The 23,492-nt window shown below is 43.9% G+C and overlaps 1 protein-coding gene across 2 annotated transcripts; it reads left to right on the top strand.

Moving 5' to 3' along the window:
- Positions 1 to 235: 235 nt before the first annotated feature.
- Positions 236 to 22,814, top strand: TMEM272 (transmembrane protein 272). 2 transcript variants are annotated; one of them, XM_069881894.1, is made up of 4 exons: positions 236 to 510; positions 11,462 to 11,521; positions 18,076 to 18,158; positions 21,977 to 22,814. In XM_069881894.1, the coding sequence occupies exons 2-4, from the start codon at positions 11,509 to 11,511 to the stop codon at positions 22,337 to 22,339; spliced, it is 459 nt and encodes a 152-aa protein (XP_069737995.1). In that variant the 5' UTR covers positions 236 to 510; positions 11,462 to 11,508; the 3' UTR covers positions 22,340 to 22,814. The 2 variants fall into 2 exon arrangements, with proteins under 2 accessions (XP_069737995.1, XP_069737988.1); XM_069881887.1 differs by lacking the exon at positions 236 to 510 and adding an exon at positions 4,068 to 4,146.
- Positions 22,815 to 23,492: the final 678 nt, after the last annotated feature.

Genomic DNA, 23,492 nt, shown 5'->3' with positions numbered 1-23,492 from the left:
ACAGGGGCATAAACTGCACAAAAAAATAAGCCAAGCGCTTACCATTCACTACTGACTCCTGTTTGGTTTTTTTGTATTTGTTTTTTATTTCTAAAATAGGAGATTGTGAGGGAAACGTCTTTTTTTTTTCCTTCTGGTACAGTCACAGATGTGTGGGTCCTTTGCTTCCCCCTGCTGACACCCTGAAAAGGCGCAGGGTGGGCTGTGGCTCCAGCCAAACGTGGGAGTGGGGAAACTAATGAGGATGGGCTCTGCCGGCAAGCGTTCCCCCATCCCAGGGTTCTGCCTCCAAGAGGTGTGCAAGCAGGTGTGCCAGAAGGGATAAGAGCAACTGAGCCTCCCCGTGCTTCACCGCCTGCACGCAGGATCCCGGGGAGCTGAGCGTGGCTTTGAGGTCCCACCAGAAAGGACTCTACCAGCCAGCATTCACTGAAGGTTGGAATTTGCGGTTCCTCTGCCCATTCTCCCACATGCCCAGGTGAACAGATTTGGTACCCGCAGCTCTCTCAGGTAAGAGGGATTTGCTAGGAAGTTAATGATGTGCTGGGATAAAAGCCAGTGTGGGATTTTGTGGTTTGCTGGGAAGAAATCAGCTCTGGAAGTGGACTTTGCTCTGAATATTTTAGAAAAAAAAAACCCAAAACATTCCTTCTAGCAGTCTTTAGAGAAGAAATCTTTCTGCAGGGGGGCTTGCTGGACCACATGCACCTACTGTGTCCCAGCAAGACTCCCTGTCAGCCAGGACTTGTTCAGTGGGAACTAGGTTCTTAGGAAGCCCCAAGGACTCTGCCTGCTGTGTTCATCAGTACCGAGTGGGGTACCTGAGGCTGGGAGAGGACAGAGCTCAGTTTGAGCAGACTGAACAGTGTAGGACAAACGTGGAGGTGGCTCTTGTTTGGGACTAGTGTGAAGCTGCATCTCGGCTTCGCTATGGGGTTCAGGATGCACCAGGCAGTCAGTGCTCCTCTTCTTTTGACTCGTGTTACCTTAGCATTTAAGGTAAGAATAATGGCTAGAAAAATAGTTCAAAGCTAAAACTGGCTGAAATAACAAACGAACCAGAACGGAGGGTCTGTGCTATAGAGACTTATCACCACTGCTTGTCAGGGACAAGGAAAGTTACAACGATGTGGTGCATGGCGTGAATGCCATACGGGCAGCAGTGAGCACTCGGGGGCAGACCTGCCCACCAGCCACTGGCTGAGAGGACACGGAATGTGCTGGACAGGCTGAGGGAGGTGCAGGAATTCTGCGGCTCTGCTGTGCTTGGGTTGCAGCCTGTCACCCTGGAAAGTGGCTGTGTGGAGAGGCCTCAGCCGACTGCAAGCGGCACAGAAACTCGTCTCTCCCTTGTAACCCTTGTAACGCAAGAGCAGGTCTCTTCACTTTGGAGACATGACCCCAGGGAAGGACTAATGGGAGCAGCTCCAGAATCTGGCTTTGGTCTTTGACTTTTTTTTTTTTGTCAAGTTGAGCTGTTCTCAACTCACCAGCAAACCAGGAGCGGGCACTGTGTGGCAGGACATCTGCCCTGCCTTTGCGTGCCACCAGCCTTCACGCTGCACCACTCGCAGTTTCCTGTGAGTTTCAGCGATAATTTCCCTGCCACAGCTGGGCAACAAAAGCACTCCCCACTTGCTGAACTTTACTTTAGCATTCTCATGCATTGGCACACAGGAAAACATTCATCTTTAATTTAATATTCATCACAGCAGCTTCTGTGGAAGCTTCAATGAAGGGCTGGAGGAAAGGGGCAACACACACTTATCCAGCAAACGTAGTGACTTCTCAGAAAGATTAGTCAGTCCTGTAGGAGTCAACACCAAGACTGAGGAGGGATTGAAAGTATCACCTAGAGGTTGTGTGTGTTGTGTCCTGTATGAACATGTTTCGTGCGCAGCCATGATAAATTTGCTCCCCTTATCTCATTTGTCAAAACTGCACACACAGAGCGCTCTGATTCAGAGCCATTTCTGGGCTCCACCAGTAGATGGTGAAATGCTCTCAGATACTCAGTCCTCCATCAGTTTGTCTTTTTTCCTCCAGTGTAAAATAACTGTAAATTTAGACAAAACATGCGTTTTATCCTCTGCTTAAGGAATACAGCATTCTCAGACACACTCAGTTCTGTTCAAGACAATTTGGTATTCAACCAATTATTAATATGACATTTTTTTTAACATAGTTTCTGTAAGAATTACTGCTAGAAAAGTAATTGCAGTCATCAACATTTACAGAAATGTTTACTGATCCCTGCATAATTTAGGACATATTTATTAACAGCCAATGGCACATGCAAAACGAACACCTGTTTGTGCACTTTCTAGGAACAAACCTGCACCAAAAGTCTTAAAGTTAAAAATGAGTATGCAATTTGTTTGTGGAACCTCACAGTTTCCCTTCCTCCTTCCTGTTTTCCCCGAGCATGAAATACTGCTCATTTCCTTCCTTAAAATATTTGTTAATAGTTGCAACCCAAAGGCACAGTATTTGCTCTCCTGAAGAAGGTTTGGTGGCCAGGATGAGGAGTATGCACTCCCCAGAGGTCAGGCACTCGTACGTAATCTCCATTCCAGTCCACCATTTGGTATTGACAGAGATGTTCACTGGGATTTGCAAGGCTAATTACAGCAGTTGCATCCACCCATCAAACGAGGTTTGTGGCATAGTATGAAGATGAGAGCTAGAGAAGGAGAGCTAAAATTCATGAGACACCTGATGCAATGACGAACACTAGAAATCTGGACGTATATGTTGGTGGCTGGATGCTACACACAGGTGTCTCAGCATGGGTTACTGACATGGTAAGTTGTCCACAAAAGCCTATCCCTGCCATGTGTTTGGCTGCTCACCAACAAGTAACACAAAATCTGTCTCTATTTCTACTACTGCCATCACTGCCAGGAAATAAAAACTGCAATGCCAACGTGCAAGGAGCAAACCCCATCCCATTCCTCAGGGCAGCAGAGTCTCCTGTGCTGCTGCAGCTCATGACTTTCTGGGCTTTCAGGAGGCTCCCAGGAGGCAGCCAGCTCTACTCAGAGACATCTGATACGGTTTGGACGTATTGGCTAGGTGGTACATATTTATCTTCAACACACAACTGGGGCCCTGGGGTCCCTGTCAGGGTTTGGACCAAGTTATGCTCTGCATTGCATGATGAGAAATCCCACCAGGGTAGGTTTGTTGCTTAGAATAGAATGAGGCTAAGCTTAAAATATTGCTCTTTGACTATTAGGAAATTTGTGGCTTAGGAAATTTGAAGAGGCTAATTTGAGATGCGCAGAAATGCAGCTTCTCCCATACCAGCCAACCTTCATCTATCACACAACTGTTATTGATGTTGAACCTGGCCAAAGCCTGAGGCTTGAAGCATGTTTGTGTGTGTGTGTGTGTGTAGTCAAGAGCACTCTCCCATGAACGCTGCATGCTACTGAACTGTCTGGTGCTGTCTGACGCCACAGATGCCTAGCTGCTTGCTCATCCCTCACCCCGCCTTGTAAAAATTCTTTTTCACAAAGAGCTACTTTCTAACCCAGCTACTTGTTTTATCAAAGCCATCTTGTTCTGGGCTCCCTGTGGTTTGCAGCTTTTATTCTATATTCCTCTTCAGAATCCTCCTTAATCTTAAAACTGTTTTAAGCCTCTCTCCTCCCCTTTCCTTTAATTAATTTTTGCTTGCTAAATAATTTTTGCAGAGGTTTGTATAGTGAACCATACCAGCTTTACTGGGTTTTCTCATAACAGTTACACTTTGTCCTGCCCCAACCTCAATCACAGTCAAGATAGACTCTTTCATAGTTTTCAAGGAGACAGTATTAATATTTCTCCCCTAGCCATCCCGTGATCCTGAAGCTCTAGCATCACCAGCTGGCAAGCCCAAAGCTGCCAGAAAGCATTCCTGACTCTGGATATGCCACATTCTGATGGTTGCTGTCTGTATTTGTGGATGCTTTGGGTTTTTTAGGGGGTAGTAAAATCTTCCTGAAGTGCATAAGTGACTCTGAGCCAAGATACTTAGTTAAAGGCGCTTTTCCTAACTGTATTTGTTTCTCTATCCCCACAGACACCTCAAAAGGCGCTTCAAAATGACTGCTGGCCTGGAGAAAGCCTGCCACCGGTGCATATCTAAAATTGCCAGCAATGGTAAGGCCATTCTGGTAGTAATTGCTTGCTGTACTTGAACAGCCCTGCAGCTAAGCCAGGTATATAAAGAACCCATTCTTTCTGGGCACTGATGGAACACGCAATAGTAGCTGCATTCCAACAGTATCTACCTTTCGACTACAGCAGACTAGTGTAAAATTTCAAAAAAATACCCCCAAATACCTAAATGCAAGATGCAACAGAACCTAAGCAATGTAATGGGCTTGTCTCCTGTTTCTAATGGTACCCTACATACAATCCAGCAGAAATGCCTGCAGGAAAAAACACTTGATAAAGAGCAGCACAGCCAGCCTGGGCATCAACTCCCCCAGGAGCAATTCCTGCAAAGCAAAACTGCTGTCAGCCTGTGTGTTGACGCAGGGACATGAGATGGGGATGCAGTATGGTCAGGAATAACTGCCTTCCACCCAAAGCCATTTGGGGCAGGGTCTTCTTCCCTCTGCTTGCCTGTCCCCTGGCACAAGGGCCACCACAGGCATGGGTAGCCCCCGTAAGTGGCCACGTGTTGTGGGTAGGAAGCATCTGTGAGTTGAACAGAGGTTTTCATATGATGGTCTGTTCTCATTCAGGCTTTAAATCAACTGTTTCATCCCACTCGGAGTGGAAGAGGCCGAGAGGTGTAGTGAACCAAAGGCTCTCGGGCTTGGTGAACCGATTGCTCTGAGAAGCAATGCAGAAAAAAGATGACCTGGGCTGGGGGTCATGCAAGCTGCATGGAGAGGCACAGGATAAACAGGCTTCAGGGGTAGGTTTTTGTGAGACCAAGGAAGCAGTGCCATTAGCAGGAGGTTAAAATCCAAGGGTTTTAAAGCAGCTTACTCCCATAAACTGCATTTCCTTTTCACTCCAAGTTGTGAGTGCCTTCTGCTTTTACCTTTAGGCAGCAGCAATTTCTAATTACACTCAAACAGGAGAAGAAGAAAACCCTTTGACCGCTCATCATAACTGATACTTCACCCACACTAATTGCTGTGTTTGCCGGTCCAGGGCTGTTGTCTTGGTGTCTTTCATACTCTTGCTTTTGGCTTCACTTGAAAGGCTCTCAAAGTTCAGAATTAACTTTTATTAATAATTAAGCCCCTTAACCTCTTGTTGCCTTACAACCCTTTAGCAGAAATCAAGCCAGGAGGACAGACAGCCCTGGTCTAGGTGTAAACCAAGCCCACTCACAGGAACCTGAGACAGAAAGGGAAGGAGAGGACAATTTCTGGCCCACTTGTTCGTACCCATCATTGCCCCAGGGGAAGGAGGGCTGGGGAGTGATGAACATCAAAGGGTGTTGAGCATGCAGCCCTCTCATTAAACCCTGAAGTGTCCCTAGTAGTGGGACTGGGCTCATGTGGGGTCTCTTGCTCCCCACAGAAAGAACATGCAGGGGTATCTGGGCCCACTGGTGATTATCACAATAAAAAAGGCAAAAGGGATATTTTTTCTGATTTTTGTTCCTACTAGTTACAAGCAAAACGTCATTGTTCCCTGTTGGTATTAAATTGCGTCTGGGACTTTAACAGTGACAAAGAAAACAAATTATCTTTCTGAATTTTTTTTGAAAGAAAGGAATTAGTTCTGATCTCATCTATGCTCTAACACCAGGAGCACCCTCTCGGGTACCCACAAAGTTACCCATGAGTAAGGCAACTCAGAAATACCATTTCAAGAAACCCATTATCTTTAGGTTTTCATTACATTTAAGTTCAAAATCACCTCAGCTTTAGCTATGGATCAGTTAGTGCATCCAAAATTGATTTTCTGTTCATTAAAATGCAAACCCTCCTGAACTGCAGTGACACTTAATTTCACTTTCTCTCATCATCCTGTGTATATTTTTCAAAGAGCATTTCAGCACAGCCCCACATTCATATCTATGGTCTCCTGGTATTTAAGTTACTCCGAAGAGTCAACCTACCTGTGCAGCATCATTTAAATTCCTTTCATTCTTGATAGAGAAATTTAAGTACAGAACATTGGGGCAACCTTTAATTAACTTGCCAAAAAAAGAAACGAAAGCTAATCCACCACCCTAGTTCTATTCCAAAGCAAACTAGTAGGGTTTTTTATGTGATGCCTAAATCTTGTTTTAAAAGTACATCTGGAAATCAGTCACAAGGAGCCAAATCCAGAACACAGACCATGGCATAATTGTAGTTAGACTAACTAGAGGCATGGCATAAAATTTATACAAGCTATTCTGTAATATTTCCTGACCCCCAAAGCACATATATCTACATCTAAAAATACATTTACAGCTGCATTTACATCTACATCCTTCCCATCTTGAAGATTTCCACCTCCTTACTCTACAGCATTTCTGATGAGAGCAGTGTTGCTGGTGTCAGTGGTGGAACCTGGAACTTAAATTTCAAGTGGCTTAACTGGGAGAAAAAATACTGTTTAACAGTAACACAATGTTGTCTGAGCAGACAACGATGGCATGCAACAAGCAGCCAGTGGTTCCAATATTGGATTCAGTCTGAAAGTCAGTTCTATCAGACTTCCCCTGCCTCTTATGGTGGCTTTGTACTGGGGCTGAAGACCTCCATGGGAATGGTTGTTCCTTACACTGAATCCTCCAGCTGCTAAGTATGTAGTTTGGTCAAGGGATTACATTACCCCAGGGTTGGTATTTCTGCCATTTGTCCCAATTTTCCATCAATATTTTATCAATGTATTTCCTTGCTATGACACTTAGGCCAATGGACAGAGCAATCTTTGTTTCTACTGAAGTTCATCTCAAGTCTCTGCCTTCATAGATCTTTGTATCACTCACAGGTCCTTTTTTGAGTGATCAGATCCTGCTGTTATTTTCTCTTATTTAGCTGTTGGCTAGACAAGCTGGACAGTTCTAATTCTTTTCCTTCAACGTCAGTTCATTTAGGTCTCTTCTGCATATCCCATCTGATGCGGTGACATTTCCCTGTCACTCAAAAGCCCAGAAAGACATGCAGTATCCACAGCCACCAAACCCATGGCCAGGCTCATTCCCAGTCTGTAAAACATATGACCTTGCTGGAGGTGGTTCCCCAGAGAGATCCAGAGACTTGCTTTGCCACTGCAGCACCCCCATACCCTGCCTTCTTACTTGACTCCCTTTAAATACTGCAGGGAATGCCTGCAGATACTGTGAAGGAATAAAACACAGATGAAAATATCCATTACACATCTGCACTCTATCCTGTTATTCCACCGGTGCCCATGCTGCTGTAGAGCACACCGTGACACTGCTCGCTAAGCCATTCCACTACCATCTGCATCTGCCTCAGGGCACGATCTGTCCTTGGGCTGTGCCAACTGATTCAAATCTGCTCACATCCAGACTACTGAGAGTGTGTACCCTTCAGAGCAGCATTCCCACGAGGCGTACAAAGGGAGTACTGTGACTTTATACCCAGAGTTTTGGTCCTCAGCTTGCTCTTGCAGATTACTCCTGCAGATTGCTCCTGGGGCAACTGCAGAATTTGTTTCGAAGCTGGCAGCATCTCATTTAAAAAAAAAAAAAATCCTTTTTTATCAGGAACCTGACAGGCTATAGAACAAACAGCATTTTGGAGTGATGGTAATGCACACAACACTTCATTTATTACTGTATTTATTATCAGAGAGCTTGTCACACACTCTACTGAGTAGGCTGCACTACAGTCATATTAGCATACTACCTAAGAAGAGTGTGTAGGTTGAGATTTACACTCATAAATCACTTCTGAAAATCCCACAAGGATTCTTCTTGCCTGAAGAGAAAGAAACTTTTCTCCATCTGCAAAGTAAACAGGGACAGTCTGAGCAGATTTGAGACTTCCAAGTGCTTAGAAAGATCATGACAGCAAAATAAAGTCCAAGGAGCCCAGAGGCGAATTGGTGTTGCCTCTCATTCTGCCTCCAGATGTGTCCCACACAGCCGAGGACGAGGATGGCTCATTTTCTGCATGCCCTGAGGCCAGGCACACAACTGTGGATGGAAAACAAAGGAGTAGCAGAGAGAGGAGGAAAGCTGCATGCACATGGCTATGGAAGATATAGTGGCTCTGGCATCAGACAGAAGAGACACCATGACGTACAGCCATAATGTTTACAGAGAATTCAAGTTCATTTACTTCTGTGGGGAGATCCTGGCAGGAGTAACTCAGCTAAATAGCAGATTTATATCACCTGACTCTCCTGCTGGGCAGGAGATACAAAATCTGCACCCACTGATGTGATTTTTTGAGCCCACAGATTCTGAGGAATATGCAAGATATACAGCCACTTGCTCTCTTCTTCCTCTGCTGTGATCCCAGACATGAGCTCTTCTCTTAATCCATTTCCTGCCACATCAGGACTCACTCGTTAATGCCTCCAGAAGCAGGACTTGACCAGTGCCCCACCACTCACTGTCCTGGTGGTACGGAGCAGGGGGCTCTCCTGACACCAGCTTCGCCCCACAGATGCCCTCTGAGCCATGCCCAGAAATGCTTCCCTCACCCTGTTGTGGTTCTGGAGACTACCAGCCCTTTGTTCTGCCTTGTCTAGGAGTGGATCCTGGGGCTTCTCTGACCAACGTGGGAGGCAATATCATCAATTTCAAAATTTCACAAGCCCCACATGTGAAACCGCACAGATAGCAGCATCCTCTCTGCAGAGCTGAGCTACCCTGCGGCAAATAGCATCTTCTTGAGCAATTTGTCTTCAGACCAGAAAGGGGCAGCACAATCCAGATAAATCCAGGCAGAGAGCACTGCGTCCTGACTGAGCAGCATTTCTGTGGGGAAAACAGTCTTTAGTGCTGCTAGAGGCACTGAAAGCGGCTGCGGAGCCCTGCCAGTTGTGCAGTCAATTGTTGAGAGTCTCACTTTGTTAAACATGGATCTGGAATCCTTCCCAGACTATGCATCTGCCCCTCCAATTCGAGACCTAAGAGGCTGTAGCTGAATGGGGAGATAATGAGTAAATACATTCCCAGCAACTGTATTGGGAGGGGAATTAATGAACAATTATCTTTTTCTCTTGAGCTCCAACTGGTCCCTAACTCCTATTTCTCCCTTCCAAAATCAAGCTGTTGGGTAGATGCTAGACACAAGCAAACAGAGGCACCTGTGTGCTAGATTTGCAGCCCTTACGAGCCTTCTGCAGAGCTGACTGCAACATCCCTCCAAGAGGTCAGATACATCATGAGCTGCACAATTAAGAAATTACATGATGCCTCCTCCTACCAGGCTCCCGAGTACTTGCCCATGCAGCAAAGGCAGAAAAAGGAGGTGGCTACAAAACCACAAGCAGAGAGGTGACACCGCTCCCAGAGCTGTCCCATGATGACAGGACTTCTGGAAACACCAGGCAGTCAATGCAACTCCTGCAGACTAGAACTGCACTCGTTTGGATACTAGATAAATGAGTTGCACAGGCTGCGGTCACTATTTGCAGGTGATGTTTGTGGGTGTTTTAGAAGCCCAACTCAGCTACAGTAACATTGCTTCCAAATATGAAAATAATAGCCTAGATAATGTAAGAGCAAGAGGATCTAGCATGAAATGTGGCATGTGGTGAAAAGGGAGGCTCTAGGCTGAGTTGTTCTAATGAGAGGCTGTCAGCATGTGAAAGAGCTTAGTCAAGTGTAGGACACTATTCAAGCAGAGGAAGAATTTGTGTACTGTGCAGCGTTGAAGAGATAGGAGAGCCTGAGAAAAATATGTGTGTGAGAGAGACCAGCCGATGGGGAAAGGAGGAGGGGGAGGCACAAAGGAACAGAAGTGCTTTCTTCAGCTCAAAATATCTTCAGTCTCTAGCAATTCATAGAGATAATAAACATGCTGCTTCTGAGAAAGAAAGATGTTTCTCAAGCACTGAAGTGTAAGACCCTCGTTCTCTGCAGAGAAAACACGAGCAGCGTGTGGGGGATGGTGTGTTCCCATGAAAAGTGTCTGCAAGTCAGAAAGCCTGGTGATCTGCCCTGAATTTTGATGCTGCTCCTATGTCCTCTGTCTCAGTTTCTTCTCCTGTGAAATGGAGGCAATGATATTTCCCTTTTTCCTCCAGGCACCCTGAGGGTGATGTTTTGGCAGTGCTGCAGAACATCCCAGAGCAGCACAGTGCACAGGGTGCTGGCAGTGTCCCTGCTCCTGCGTGGCAAGGAGGATGCCATTCGCGTTGCAGAGGCTGCAGTTCACAGCCACGGGGAACCATGGGACATGGTTTGCTCGAGGAAGGGCTAGTCCCAAACCAACCCCAAATGCTCGCCTCAAGATTTTTTTTTCATAATCCTCCAAGGAGACATCCTACTCCTTTTCTTATCCATGCCCTTCTCATCCCCTCTGCAATCTACACCCACCTCCACTTACTGTCCTTTTGCCTCCTTGAGGCATCGACTTTCAGATTGAGCCATTTGCAGAAGCACTCTACAGGGATGCTCACAACAGAATGCCCTCATTATGTTTTACCCTCATTTTGCAGGGCAGCATTTCACTTTAATATTGCCAAGTGCTCATGATAAGGCACAGAGGTGACAGCTCTTGTAAGACAGGCTGCTCACACTGCTCTTGATGCTATTATTTCTTGCTTTCTGCAAAGGTAAGTATTCATCCTCTGCAGCACGAGGCTGTGCTGGGAAAATATCAGGGCTTGAACACACCAGCAGCTCTCTGGGGAGTAACTAAGCACCTCAGATCTGTTCATCTGCAGGAACAGTCTATGTGCATCCCCAAGAGCATCATTCCATGCAGCTTTTGATCTATCCCAGTGACAAGTCCCGCTCCTTGCAGTGGGGCTGTTGCCTTTGTGTTTGTGAGCTGAGCTGGGTCAGGGACTAAGAGCAGCTAGAAACTGCAATAAAGACAGTTTATTTAGCTATCAGTAACATCTGAGTGGAATGGCATTAAAGCTGCTATTCGCTTAACAAACAGATACGGCTCATCAGTTGCCATGGATTAGCTGATGCAAAGTTACTTGTTACTGTGCAGTCACCTGGCAGTGCCTCTGAAGCTCTGGCAGGCTAAAGCAGCTGTGGTCGAGTCCTTACCCCAGTAATAAGACAGCTAGAAGAAGGAGCAACAAAAGCGGCTGTCTCTCATTGCTTTGCTACTGATACAAGGACTAACAATGTACAAAATTAAAAAACAGGAGCTTGAGCTCTGGGAGGGTCTTAAAACATTTGCTGGTCCCATCATCTCAAATGCTTCTCCATAAAGACAGTATTCCAACCCCACTGAGTGCACTGCATTTCTTGCCACAAAACTTTATAGATAAACAGCATCTGTAAAGCATTGGATGAAATACTTGTTTATAAATTTCAACCTGTCCCAATAACACTGTCTTTTCTCCTTCACAGCATGCTTTATATTTGCGCTCCTCGCTTTCCTTGCCTTACCACTGTCCATGACTTTCACAGGTAAGCTGGCTACTAAAGCAATCTAAAAGTATAAACTTCCCGGCAAGTTAACACATCGATCTGGTGGGAGAAAGGAGTTGGAAAGGTTAAAGTTTCCAGATGTTAAACTCTTGTGTTGGTATTTTAGCTTCAGACAGAAGCCCAGACCATGTGGCAGGGAGGAAGCAGTGCTTGAATTCTGACCCTGTTTGTATTAAATACCCCTCCAGTGTGTCTCACTTCAACAAAGGACAGGCATCAGGCTACTTGGTGACTTCACCGATACAGCTTTGTACCTCTCAAGGCTAGGGTTTCTTTAAATTTAATGGTAACTCTGAAAGTTCTGGTTGTGCATTTGCCATTAATTCTTTTTACCACAGAGACCTCAGACCTATTTTAACTCACTTTTTTTGCTGGCATATTTACTTCAGTTCCATTGCTGCTTAGGCTACCAGCACCTGGCAAAGGGCTGTCGGTGGTTGGGCTCTGTCTGTGGGAAGAAGATCAGAATCTGACACATGAGGAGATTTCATTAATCAGGATCCCTCTGTATTAACAGCACTGCAAATATCTTAGAAGCATAAGGCTGGAAGGGAAGAAGAGCTCATGTAGGCTGCTATTTCTACACCTTTTTGAAAGTGAGACCTGACTTTTGGCTGATCTGTCTCTGTATAAACCCCCAAAGGCTGGATTTGCGAGTAACATTTCAAGATCAAATATTTAAGAAAGGGAAGGTAAATCCTTTGAGCTGCAGAATTTTATCCATTTTTAAATTGTATAAGGCTCTTTTCTTAAGCATCACCTTTTCCTTTCCATTAGCAGAGGTTTAAAAAAACCCCAACCAAACAACAAACCAAGCATTTTCTAAGACTTCATTGCTCCCTTGGGGCCTTTCACATCCTCCACAGGCGTTGTGACCCCCACTTGAGAAACATCAGTAGACCATCCCACCTCCGCTTTCAGACAGGCTCACATGCTCATGGCATCCCTGACAGATGTCTGACCTGCCTTGCTCGAGGAAATTCCACAGCTTCCCAAGGAGACTATTTCAGCATTTTATTGCTCTCACAGACAAAATATTTTCCCCCACATCCAACCTAAATCTTCCCTGTTGCAAATTAAACAGATTACAGCCTGTCTTACCCACAATGGTCACAAAGATAGATTGGTCACTGTCCTGCCCAAGAAAACATTTGAACTGTTTGAAGGCTGCTACTATAACCTCACTCTATTGCTCTATTACCATTTTTTTTCCAGAGATCTCAAAAACCTTCTTCTTTCAACCTGACCTCACAGGTCATTGTTTCTGTAGCTTTTTTCTTTGCATTTTTGCCTCCCTCCTTTGGCCTCTGGCCAATGTAGCTAATTTTTCTCTCTCTCAAAAAAACAGAAGAGGAAAAAAGACAGAACACAGGTCTCCAGCTGAGACCTGTGGAACGAGCAGTGCAGAATAATTAGTTCCTCTGTTTAACATGCAGGATTCCTGTAAACACATCTCAAAATGAAAGAATCTCTCTCTGCACCATCTCAATGGCTCCAGTTAAGTTCATGATGCATTGTAAGCCCAGATGGTTTTTCATAGTGCTACTCCCTGTCAGATATTTCATTTTTTTTTCTAGTTACATTGAAGTTTTCTCTCCTACACACAGTGTTCAGCTTTATCCGCTGCTACCTCGTATATTTTGTATGTCTTTTTCCAGTATATTCTTATCAATTGGAATGTTAAGTCCTGTCCTCAAGGGACCTCACAATCATTCCAGGTGGGTGTCCTTGGGGAGTTGTTCACCTTCTCCGTCATTATTCATGAAGGACGGTGCAGGTGAACTCTACATGCAGATGCTGTGGGCAAGATGCATCCCACCTAGATTTGGACAGTATGCATCTGTATCCAAGCTAAGCACTGTGTGTTGTCCTTGAAGTCAGTCAAGAGAAATGGGTGTTTCTGACAGTGAAAGTCCTATACCCTCTTTTAGGTGTTTGCTGCTTCCTTTATCTGTGGCCTTCTAAGTACCAGTGATGATTGTGGTAGGATACTGATTAGGATGTCCTGATTAGGAATTAGGGAGTTCTAATGAGGGATTAAGGAACAATTAGGAAGTAGGGAAATGGACTAAACTGTTAAATCTGAACACTTAGGCTCTTATGCTTAACCATGACTTAAAATTGCTATTTATCCCTTAAGAAGGTTTTAGCTTTAGCTTTTCCCTAGGCTGAACATGCCTGAGCTGTGGAATAGCAGTGGGAAGGTATAGTTCAAAGGGTGGTACAGTGTGCAGGCATACTGATAGCCAGCCCTTTGGCAAATAATCCAGTGCTGGGATCTGACCACTTATAAAAAACATTTCCCAGGAATATTTCATAATATCTTTAAGATGTGTGAGAAGTGGAAAGCATATGTTAAGATATTAGCCTGGAGCTCTGAGTATCTCCTGCATCAGATATAGACCCCATTTTTTTCACAGCTTACTAAAATTAAGAGATAATGTCACCATAATATAGTGGTGTCATAGGATATTGGTTCCCGGCAGCTACATATCTGCAAAAGCATTTTTAGGAAAAGGCAATGTGAAGGAAATTGCAGATATTTATTATCCAAGCAAAACCCTCTGATTTTATGATATCATTCTGTTATCATGGTCTCAGAGACTGTGAGATATGTTTAAATATCAACAAACAAATCATAATAATATTTGTTAAAACTCAGAGATTAATAACTGGTGGCCCTGGTAATAATTACATGCTAATATTATACACATTTAAAATTTGGTAGTACTGTAAATCACAGTATGACTCCAGATACTTGGAAAGGACTCAGTAAATTTTCCAAGCTCAAGACTTGTGACATCACTTAAGTCACAGATTGTTTAGCAGCCTTCAAAATTTTACTGGTAGAGATGATCCCTTCTTTTCCACTAAACACTCCAAAAATAAAGAAAGCTACAGAAGGATATAGTCTTTTTTTTCTTTAGTTTTCAGGACAGTGAAGGATTGTTCCCAACACATTCTTGTACGTTGGCCAGACTACCTTTATACACACTGTTCCCCAGGGGTAGCTAAATCACACTTGAAAGCTGATGACATAATTTTCTTGATAGGCAGTCTAAATTTTCCCCTGTTCAGATTTGTCCCAGTACTACTCCTCATGCTCATATCTACACCAAATAATTCCTCAGCTCTCACGTTCCCCCAACAGTTGTCTGAAACCTGTTCTCATACTCTGTACCTTTACATGGAAGCCAATCTTGGTCTTTAGGGGTTGCTGTTAACACAATCCTCCCTTGCATTTCCGTCCTTCAGCCACTGTTTCAGTGAGTTTCCTCTGATTTACTGCTATGCTTTCTGATAAAATGGTGCCCAGAAACAATTACTTTGAGGTAAACCCTCTGCAACACCTAGATCCTAGAAGTCCAAAGCCAGACTGAAGTCTGCACGAAGTGATAGCAGCTGCAGTCTTCTACCAGGAACAATAGAAAATGGCTTGAAATGTTGTGTCCTCCTCCTGCTGTTAGAGGAGAATGTTAGAATGTGGTGAGTGGGCACTGGACACTAGATTACACTTTCTATAGAGCAGCCCTCCTTTACTATGGGAGGCATTTCACATTTTCAGCTACCTAAGAAGGACAAAGCAGCTAAAATGAGGCCAGTGCTGTATGGGTTGTCATTCATCCTGACCCCTCATCACATGGATAATCATGAGTCACAAGGACGCTTAGTAGGGATTCATCATGGGCCATGCCCCAAACGGTGTCCTTCAAGAAGCTCATATCCTGATCACTCACAGGTTCTCTTTCCACTTGGCTGGACCTTCTGTCCTGGATCCCACTGCAGTGCTGTTCTCTAGCCAAGAGGTAAAATGCGCAAGTACCTCTGCTTCCCCTAGCCTACCATCTCTTTTTTTCCTTTGAACATTGTCAAATCTTGCAAAGGTTGCTGATTTATTCATTTGGACTCATACGCTGCTGTGTGTCATGGTCAGGTTTAATTACTCTTCACTCTAAACCACAGATCACTCTGCCTTACAGAGAGCATTGCACTAGAAGCAGAGTTTTGATATCTCATGGTCCACGCAATAGTCCGTCATTAAAAAGGAAAACTTATCTAGCGCACATGGGAAAGAAGAGCTGGCAGTAGATGCTGTCCTACTAATTTTGTGCTCCCAAATAAATCAGGCACGTGCTGTGTGTGAATTGATTGACATATGATGCACATCCCTAGATTTTACTGTAACAAACATCAATGCCCATCTGCCAACAGTAAGTCTATATTTCCTATTCACCCATAGTGTTGTATTTTTTGAGCTACTACTGCATTACTCCTTTTCACCTCCTCTTTTGCTGTCATATCTGCCTGCAATACTCTCCCAAAACTCACAGAGTACCACTGCTTGTCATTCGAAACCTTCCCAAAACTGACTGCTGTTGTGTTACATATATGAAAGGACTCCACAATAGAATTGTCTGGGAAACAGAATCATAGCTCCATTTAAAAAAAAAAATTAAAAAAAGATATGTTTTCTTGATTATTTTTCTTTGGCCTCAAATCAAATTCTCAGTAACACACCGGAAACAGCAATATCCTAGGTTCCTAAACTGAAATACATTCCCTGAGGTCCCTGGCCAGCTGCTTTTGTGGCAGGCTGTTACAGGGCCAAGGACTCTGGAACTCCCAGTAGCTGCTTTCTGAAAATTATATAATTCGTAGCGATTTCCCTGCTGCCCACCCCTGTAAAACTAAAAATCTGAGTGGGTCTTAGTGTTATATAGCAGCAAAATGGACAAAAAATTACAGCCTTGCAATAGGTGACAAAAAGGGAGAGAGTCCAAATCCAGCTCCTCTTTTCAATTATGATAATGTTGGTAATAAATACTTAGTGCAGAAGAGTCCAGTGGACTCCGCAGCCCTTAGGCACAGTGGATCACAAAACTCTGCCTTGTATCGTATGACTAGCATAAGACCTATAGCAAGCAACCACAACCCAGAATACCAGTATTATGCTACGCAAAGAGTACAGGAGAGGTTCAGGACATCAGCAATGTTCTGGACCAGCAAGAGCGGTAGATTTGGTGGGCATATTGACAAGCTGAAGAGGATTGCAGCTACAGAAAAAGGAAACCTCATACACGCCCTCCTACTGCTGTCCTGATACCTCCTGTTCAATGTAGTTCTGAATATTGAGGCAAGATGTTCCACCTGAGGAATGTTAAGCACTAAGAGCAGCACACGGCTTTTAGCATCTTGCATCTAGATAACTCAAATTATTCAGAGAAAAGGCAAATTTTCTCCTTGAAAACTACTTACACAGTAAGAAGAAAACAGATAATAGTTTCTGCCCTCCGCAACTTGACCAGTAGGAGCCCTAAAACATGGGATCAAACCCAATAAAATTACAGTGTAACGAACGGTTTAAAATTGACTAAAGATGCCACTGGGTAAGAAGCTTGGGCAGGGGACTCATCTCAGCTAACTTTAGATATCTACAGTGGCCTGTCTAGGTTCCTTGCACAGATATGGAGAGAAAGAGGATCTTTCAGAGCCCAACTCAACTGATCTATTTTAAATGCCTATCTTAGGATGAGATGAATTTGATTTTACAAGTGTCTGTTTCTCCCTATTGACTAGAAAGAGAGTGCAGGAAACCAGAACAGATATGGATGCCTGCATTGCAGACATCTATATTTGGACAGATGAGTCTCACCGCCACAGGCCTGTATCACAAGCTTCAGTGCCTACTGCCAGCAACGTCCTTATACTGCCATACACTTGCTCCCCTAAAACATACCCAGGTTTCTCTTTCTACCAATAGATTTGAGGGTTGCCAGGATCCCCAGCTCCATAACAACCAATGCTTTTAGCCTCCAGCAACCCAAACAGCCTAGAAACTTGAGCTTCTGTGGTTCCCTGTCAGCTGTCTGGGAAGCTAAAATGGTTCCAGGTGTTCCCACAGGTGCTGGCTTCCAAGCTTCAAGGCATCTGACTCAGGAACATGCCATACTTACGGGAACTAATGAGCAGCAAAAGGCCCCGGGAGAAGTTTATCAGAATTCCCTCTTTACACAAATGGTTTTGATTTTCAATAATTTTCTACTGCTGACGAAAATGTCATGTATGGCTCAGTCAATCGTTCATTTAACAAAGATGCAGTGGCTGAAGCTAGTGACCTGTGTACATGACTCCAAATCAGTAATGCCAGAACAACAGTAACACTGTTGTTACCTTTGCTCTCCCTCTTCCTTAAACACCTCTGGAGGTGTTTAAAGGATGGGTGGATGTGGTACTGAAGGACATGGTTTAGTGATTGATAGGAATGGTTGGACTCGATGATCCAGTGGGTCCTTTCTAACCTAGTGATTCTATCATTCTATGATTCCTTTTCTTGCCTTTTGCTTGTTCATGATCCTTACTCCTGTAGCAGCAGATGCAAACCCTCTTTAATTCAGCCCCCATTTCAACAGACGCTGGATACAAATTTTGGGTCTAAGCACTACGCTTCACTTATAGAATCTTTAGTTTTTCACTGTACAGCTTGTTGCACTATTTGATCGCTTTAGATAACAACCTTAATTTTTGCTGTTCAGGAATGAAGTTTTTGGAAGATTGCCCAGTTCAACCGCTAATTCCATTATATCTGTTGGTGGGTGGCGTGATTGGCAGCTTAAAGGTAATGTGCCTTCTGTATGTGAAAAGTACTTTGTGTGACTAGACTTTGACTTGCTAGTTAAGACATAATGATGGCTCCAGACAGCTATGTGCATGCAGTACTGAAGGCAGCTATAGAGACTGTGCTTGTTCCAGCACCTAAAGCACCTGTCAGTCAAGGGAAAGGCTAATAAGTTCAGCATTCAGCGTTGTCCCACACACTGTGGGGTGACTTTCTTCTATATCAGAGCATTCATGCCAGCATCCCTACTGAGGGAAATGACTGCATAACATGGATGCCTGTGTTAAATGGGGTCCTATTTCCACAAGCAGTCCTCCAAGCCTGCCAGACCTTTCTCCTTTGTTTTCAGACACACAGGCTGGATAAGAAGTGGTTACTCTCCTAGCTTTGGGAATACTACAAAATTACAGGTGTTCGTACATAGTCCTTCACAAGTTCCATTTACACCTACTCTGACCTAGTCAGAAGCAACGACTACGCAGCAGCATGGCTTCCTTCCAGATTAAATACATCCTTGCATCACAGCAGGGCCTATTAATCAAGCCACAGCATTTTCTAATAACAGTTGTCTGTGTTCTGGTGATGGTGCTCACTTTTATCTTTGCTGAGCCAGAGTTTGGCTGCTTGACAAGTAAAGACACACCCCTATCCATGTCACACCCTGGTCACTATGAAATTATAACTCTGTGTTGACTCTAGGGTAACGGATCACCTCATTCTGACAGTCCCTTTGCAGACAGTGTTAACTGGCTGCTAGCGGGCACAAAGAAGCTTGTCACAACAGATTGCAGAGTTACTTTAAGGCTTCTCAGCAGGATTAAACCAACCTGCTTTTTTTTGCTGTCCCAAGGATGTTCCTGCCAAAAGGAAGGAAAAGAGGCAGAGCTGAAGGAAAAGCTTTGGAAGTGCACTGCTGGGGCGTGAAGGACTAACAACAGTCAGTACTGCTGCTGGGGGGAATGTCTGCACTGGCAGCACTGGCTGTTCAGCACAGCTAACCAGGGGCAGCAGCCCAGCACCCAGCGTACCTTCCCAGGAGGATGACACCATCAGAGCAGACAGGAGAGACCTGACAGGTTGTGGCCCAATGTTTCAGTACAGGCAGCCTGTCCCTTGAAAGGGAACACCCTAGTCTCCAACCTAACATCACTTAACATCACTGTATATTGTAGCCAGCAGACACTGCAGACAGGAGCTACCTACATTCTGCTTTGATAATGTTTCTAGCATCTTTTCTTTGCCAGAATTGAAGAAAGGGGGAAAGAATATTCCTCTGCAGGTCTCTGCACATCCTGCACTCTTTCACAGTGCTGATCAAACCACAGACCATCACTGGTGTATGAATCATCCCCCCAAGGACCTTTGGTCAGTAAATAAGTAAATGCAGAAAAAAAGAAAGTACTTAATCTTGTTATGAGTAATTTGCTCTGCTATGAGTTCTGCTGGCAGATACTTAGTCACTTGGTCACACTAGTGGACTTATCTGTACAATGAGAAGTTCATTTAATAATAGTTCAGAAAAGATTAGAGTGAAATTGAAAAGAAACTTTTGTGCTAATAAATTGAAGCCTTCATCAAAAATATTGACTATTTCTTAGCTATTTGTGGTTTAAGGCCAGTTTTTCTCACCCTAAGTAAGATGGTAAATGGGTCAGTTAATATTCCTGCTGACATCAAGTAATGACTTGAATTTGGCTTCAGCTGACAGCAGGACCACCTATTTTGCAGTGTAGCAATACATTGGATCAGAATTTGATAGGTCTAACTCAAGTATCATCTCATAGTGCTTGATCTGTCACCAGATTTCACCTGTCTCAATTCCGCCCTCTGTTATGTACATGAGACTGCACTGACTTCACTGAACAGTACATATGCTTGACATTGGAGACTTAAAAAAGTCAGAGAATAGATGTAGGATCAAGTCTGAATGAATGCTGATCTGTGGACATCATGTAATGGCAAGTCATTCCAGCCCAGATCTGTACACATCTGCAGGCTCCTCATCTGTTTCTTTACCACCTCTAGTATGTTAAAAGGCAGTGGTAACCTACAGATGTTCGCCAGGACAACTGAACCATTCTTCAGCATCCAGAAAAGCCTGCTAAATTCATGTCTAATATGTATTCTGTAGCTACTAACAACATAAGGAATTGTCAGAGTTTGCTTCAGTCACAGCTTAGTAAGGCATTATCCATAAGAATTAAATGCACTTCCCATGAACTAGTTAGATGCAAGTTGAGATCCATAAATCCACCTGGGAGGTTTCCCTGACTTCCTCAAAACCAATGCTCATCTGCCATTCAATCCCATTCCCATTGCTGAGCTTGGTGAAGCTTGAGTACAGACTGTGTGCTAAGCTCATCTCAAAGCTAAGGAGCTGCACAGAGCTTCAGGTCAAGCCATAGGTCTCCATGCGGAAATTTCAGACTCACTAGCCAGGTAGGTTTATCCCTCCTGTGTGTCACAAGCCTGCCTAAAATAAATGTTCACCCAAGAAGAAGATGCCGTGCTGGTTTGAACAAACCTACCAGTTTAAGTGTGCAGCTGGATATGAGACATCCAGTGGAAACACCATTTTTTTTTTTGCCTATGTTGGTGCTGGGAGTTTCATCTCTGTTTAACACAAACTGGTACCAACATCTATGCTAGAAAACAGCTGGTTTGGGGAACCAATATTTAATTATTTATACCTAATTGAACAGTTTTACGGGGAAGAGGAAGAGAACCCTCTTCTCAGAATGTCCTGGATCCTCTTGCTAAGCCTCACCTCTAGAAAATGGGGCACATGGACTAAAGTCTGAGCTGGGGCATATGGACTAAAATCTGAGCTAGCCACAACATATACCCAAATGGGTTTTCCTTATCCAGCTTTCTCACCATTAATCACTGACTAATGGAGAAGGAAGTGTAAACTGAGGAGTGCTCTTTTGTCTCATTTCAAGCAGAAAAATGAGCACAAGATAAAACTCTGGGAAAGAAAACACGGCTGAGAACCCAGCCTTGGACAATACGCCCCTCCCCACAACCACTTACAAATCCTCATCTGTTTTTACCTTTCCTTCTGAATTGCATTCTTGTTTGGCCGAGGCAGCTTCCCACTCAGCTAGTTTCTTAGAGTTCCTTTTCCAAAGGCACAGCTCACTGAAAAGACTAAACTAGAAGTGTCCTAATCACTGCTGATGAGTCCTACTGCATTTCCTTGTAAACCATACCTTCCTAATCTCACAGTATCATGGTATTTCACCTATTTCTCTGCTATTTTTGACTGAAGGCAGGAATGGAGCAGTCTGAGCAAATGACACCTAATTGAAGAAAACTTAACAGAATCATTTCAAGTATCTGAAACAATTTATTTGGGTTAAGGTCGAAGTCTATATTTTTCATAATTTTATTTAAGCTGATTCACCTATATGGCCATGGGAAACAGAGTTAGGAGAGACAAATCCACCCACTGCATGGCAGAAACTACGGTACTTAAGTCATTTAGCAGTTACTCTAATCTGTTCTTAAAAGTCTCCAGCGTGGGAGCTGCTGCCATCTCCCCACACAATCTGTTCTCACGTCTTTCCACCCTTACCATTGGCAAGTTTTTTCCAATGTCTGGCCTAAATCTCACTGGTGAACAAGCTACAGGGAAAAAACAAAACCCAAAACATTATTTTCCAGCAAGATCTGCCTCATTTGCAGATACTCGGCTTTCTTTTACATGATTTTCCCCCACTCAGTTTTAATTTAGCCTGAAGGCTGGCGGTGGCCAGAAGGTGTTCAGACCTTCCACAGACAATTTACTTATTCCTTTTCTCCCCTGATGCTTCCAGGTGACCCTCCTGCTGTACGACTCAACCAGGATGAGGCAGCTGCTTTCGAAGTCTGTTGTGATTGATGATGATGACGACGATGAATATCCCTGGAGGCAGAATGCTCACAAGTACTACATCCATCTAACCCTCAGCCTTTTCCTCTTTCTCTGGTTCATTCTTGGGAACTATTGGGTTTTTTCTGTGTACCTGCCGAATTTTATCCCACCTTTCCATCAGCCTCAGGATTACTGTGACAAAACCCTGTATATTTTTGCAGTTGCTGTTCTCATTATCAGCCATACTGTTCTCTTCCTCCTTATCTTTTGTAGTTGCTGCATATACTGTTTTTCGAGGCAAAGATACTCTTCTGAGGAAGACTAAGTGCCACATAAATAAAGCCCCAGGTGTTTGGGAAAGCATGTACAACAGGGAACAGGCAATAATTCACCCTTGTGTACATCTTTGTTGTACTATATATATGTATTATAGCAAACAACTGAAAGAGTAAATTGTAAAATCCAGTGTCAACTGGAAAAAACTAAGCTGGAATACAGCATAGTCAACATAAAATTGCTGCTACAGATGCCAGGGTGCACTCTTGCTAATTTCTACACCCCTTTTTTAACTCTTGGGTAGTCTATCTGGAGTAAGCTCTTGCAGATGGTGAACTCCTCTAATACCAGGCCCCCTTATGTTGTTTGAGCACAGTACGCCTCTACCTAAAAAAGTAGTCATGTTTTCCTCTTCATTGGGATCTCAATATCTCTGTAGCCTTGCTGAGGTATGTTATTGTCCCTGCATTGCAGATGAGGGAGCTGAGACAAAGAGATAAAGGGCTGTATTCAAACCCCCCTGCATGGCATGCAGACAATAACTTACATGCTCCCTAGAGATCTATGCAGGCCACTGTTAGACCAGCCAGTAAGTAGCTATGACAGCAATATGAGTATGTATGGTAAAAGGCAGCCTGAATTTAGCCTCCAGGTCTCTTCTGAACTTGGATTAGGAAGCATCCATACCTAACTTTGGTGCTAAACCAGATAGCCCAAGTATATCCATATATTGGATTGGTGGGAAAGGTTGGACTCAATGATCTGGTGGGTCTCTTCCAACCTGGTGATTCTATGATTCTATGATATATCCAATGCATCCAAACTAAGCCAAGACCACACTGCAAGTTTTCAGCAGAACTGAGCTACTGAGTAAAAGATCAGTGCTTTAACCGGGGTTCAGCATTTCCCAGTCTGGGGAGACTCCTCTTCTTCACTTTTTGTGTAGCAGTAATATGTCAGTATTATGCCAACACAGAGATGGTTGTCAAACCATCGTGATCAAGTGCACATAAAAAATTGATGATGTTATGTTGGTATTTTAAACATAAAATACAACAATAAAACATGGGCAGGAATGTGAGAATTTCAGGCACGTATGTTCACTACAGCAGTTTCCTGGTTGTGGTGTGAGTGTATGTTTGATTGTCCACCTTGGTGCTGTACATATGGAAATGGACAGGATTAATGCAAACAGCTTGTAA

The sequence above is a fragment of the Phaenicophaeus curvirostris genome, chromosome 1 (genome assembly GCF_032191515.1).
Source record: "Phaenicophaeus curvirostris isolate KB17595 chromosome 1, BPBGC_Pcur_1.0, whole genome shotgun sequence".
Taxonomy (NCBI): domain Eukaryota; kingdom Metazoa; phylum Chordata; class Aves; order Cuculiformes; family Cuculidae; genus Phaenicophaeus; species Phaenicophaeus curvirostris.
The sequence above is the reverse complement of the archived record's forward strand: the minus strand, read 5'-3'. Positions and strand labels throughout refer to the sequence as shown.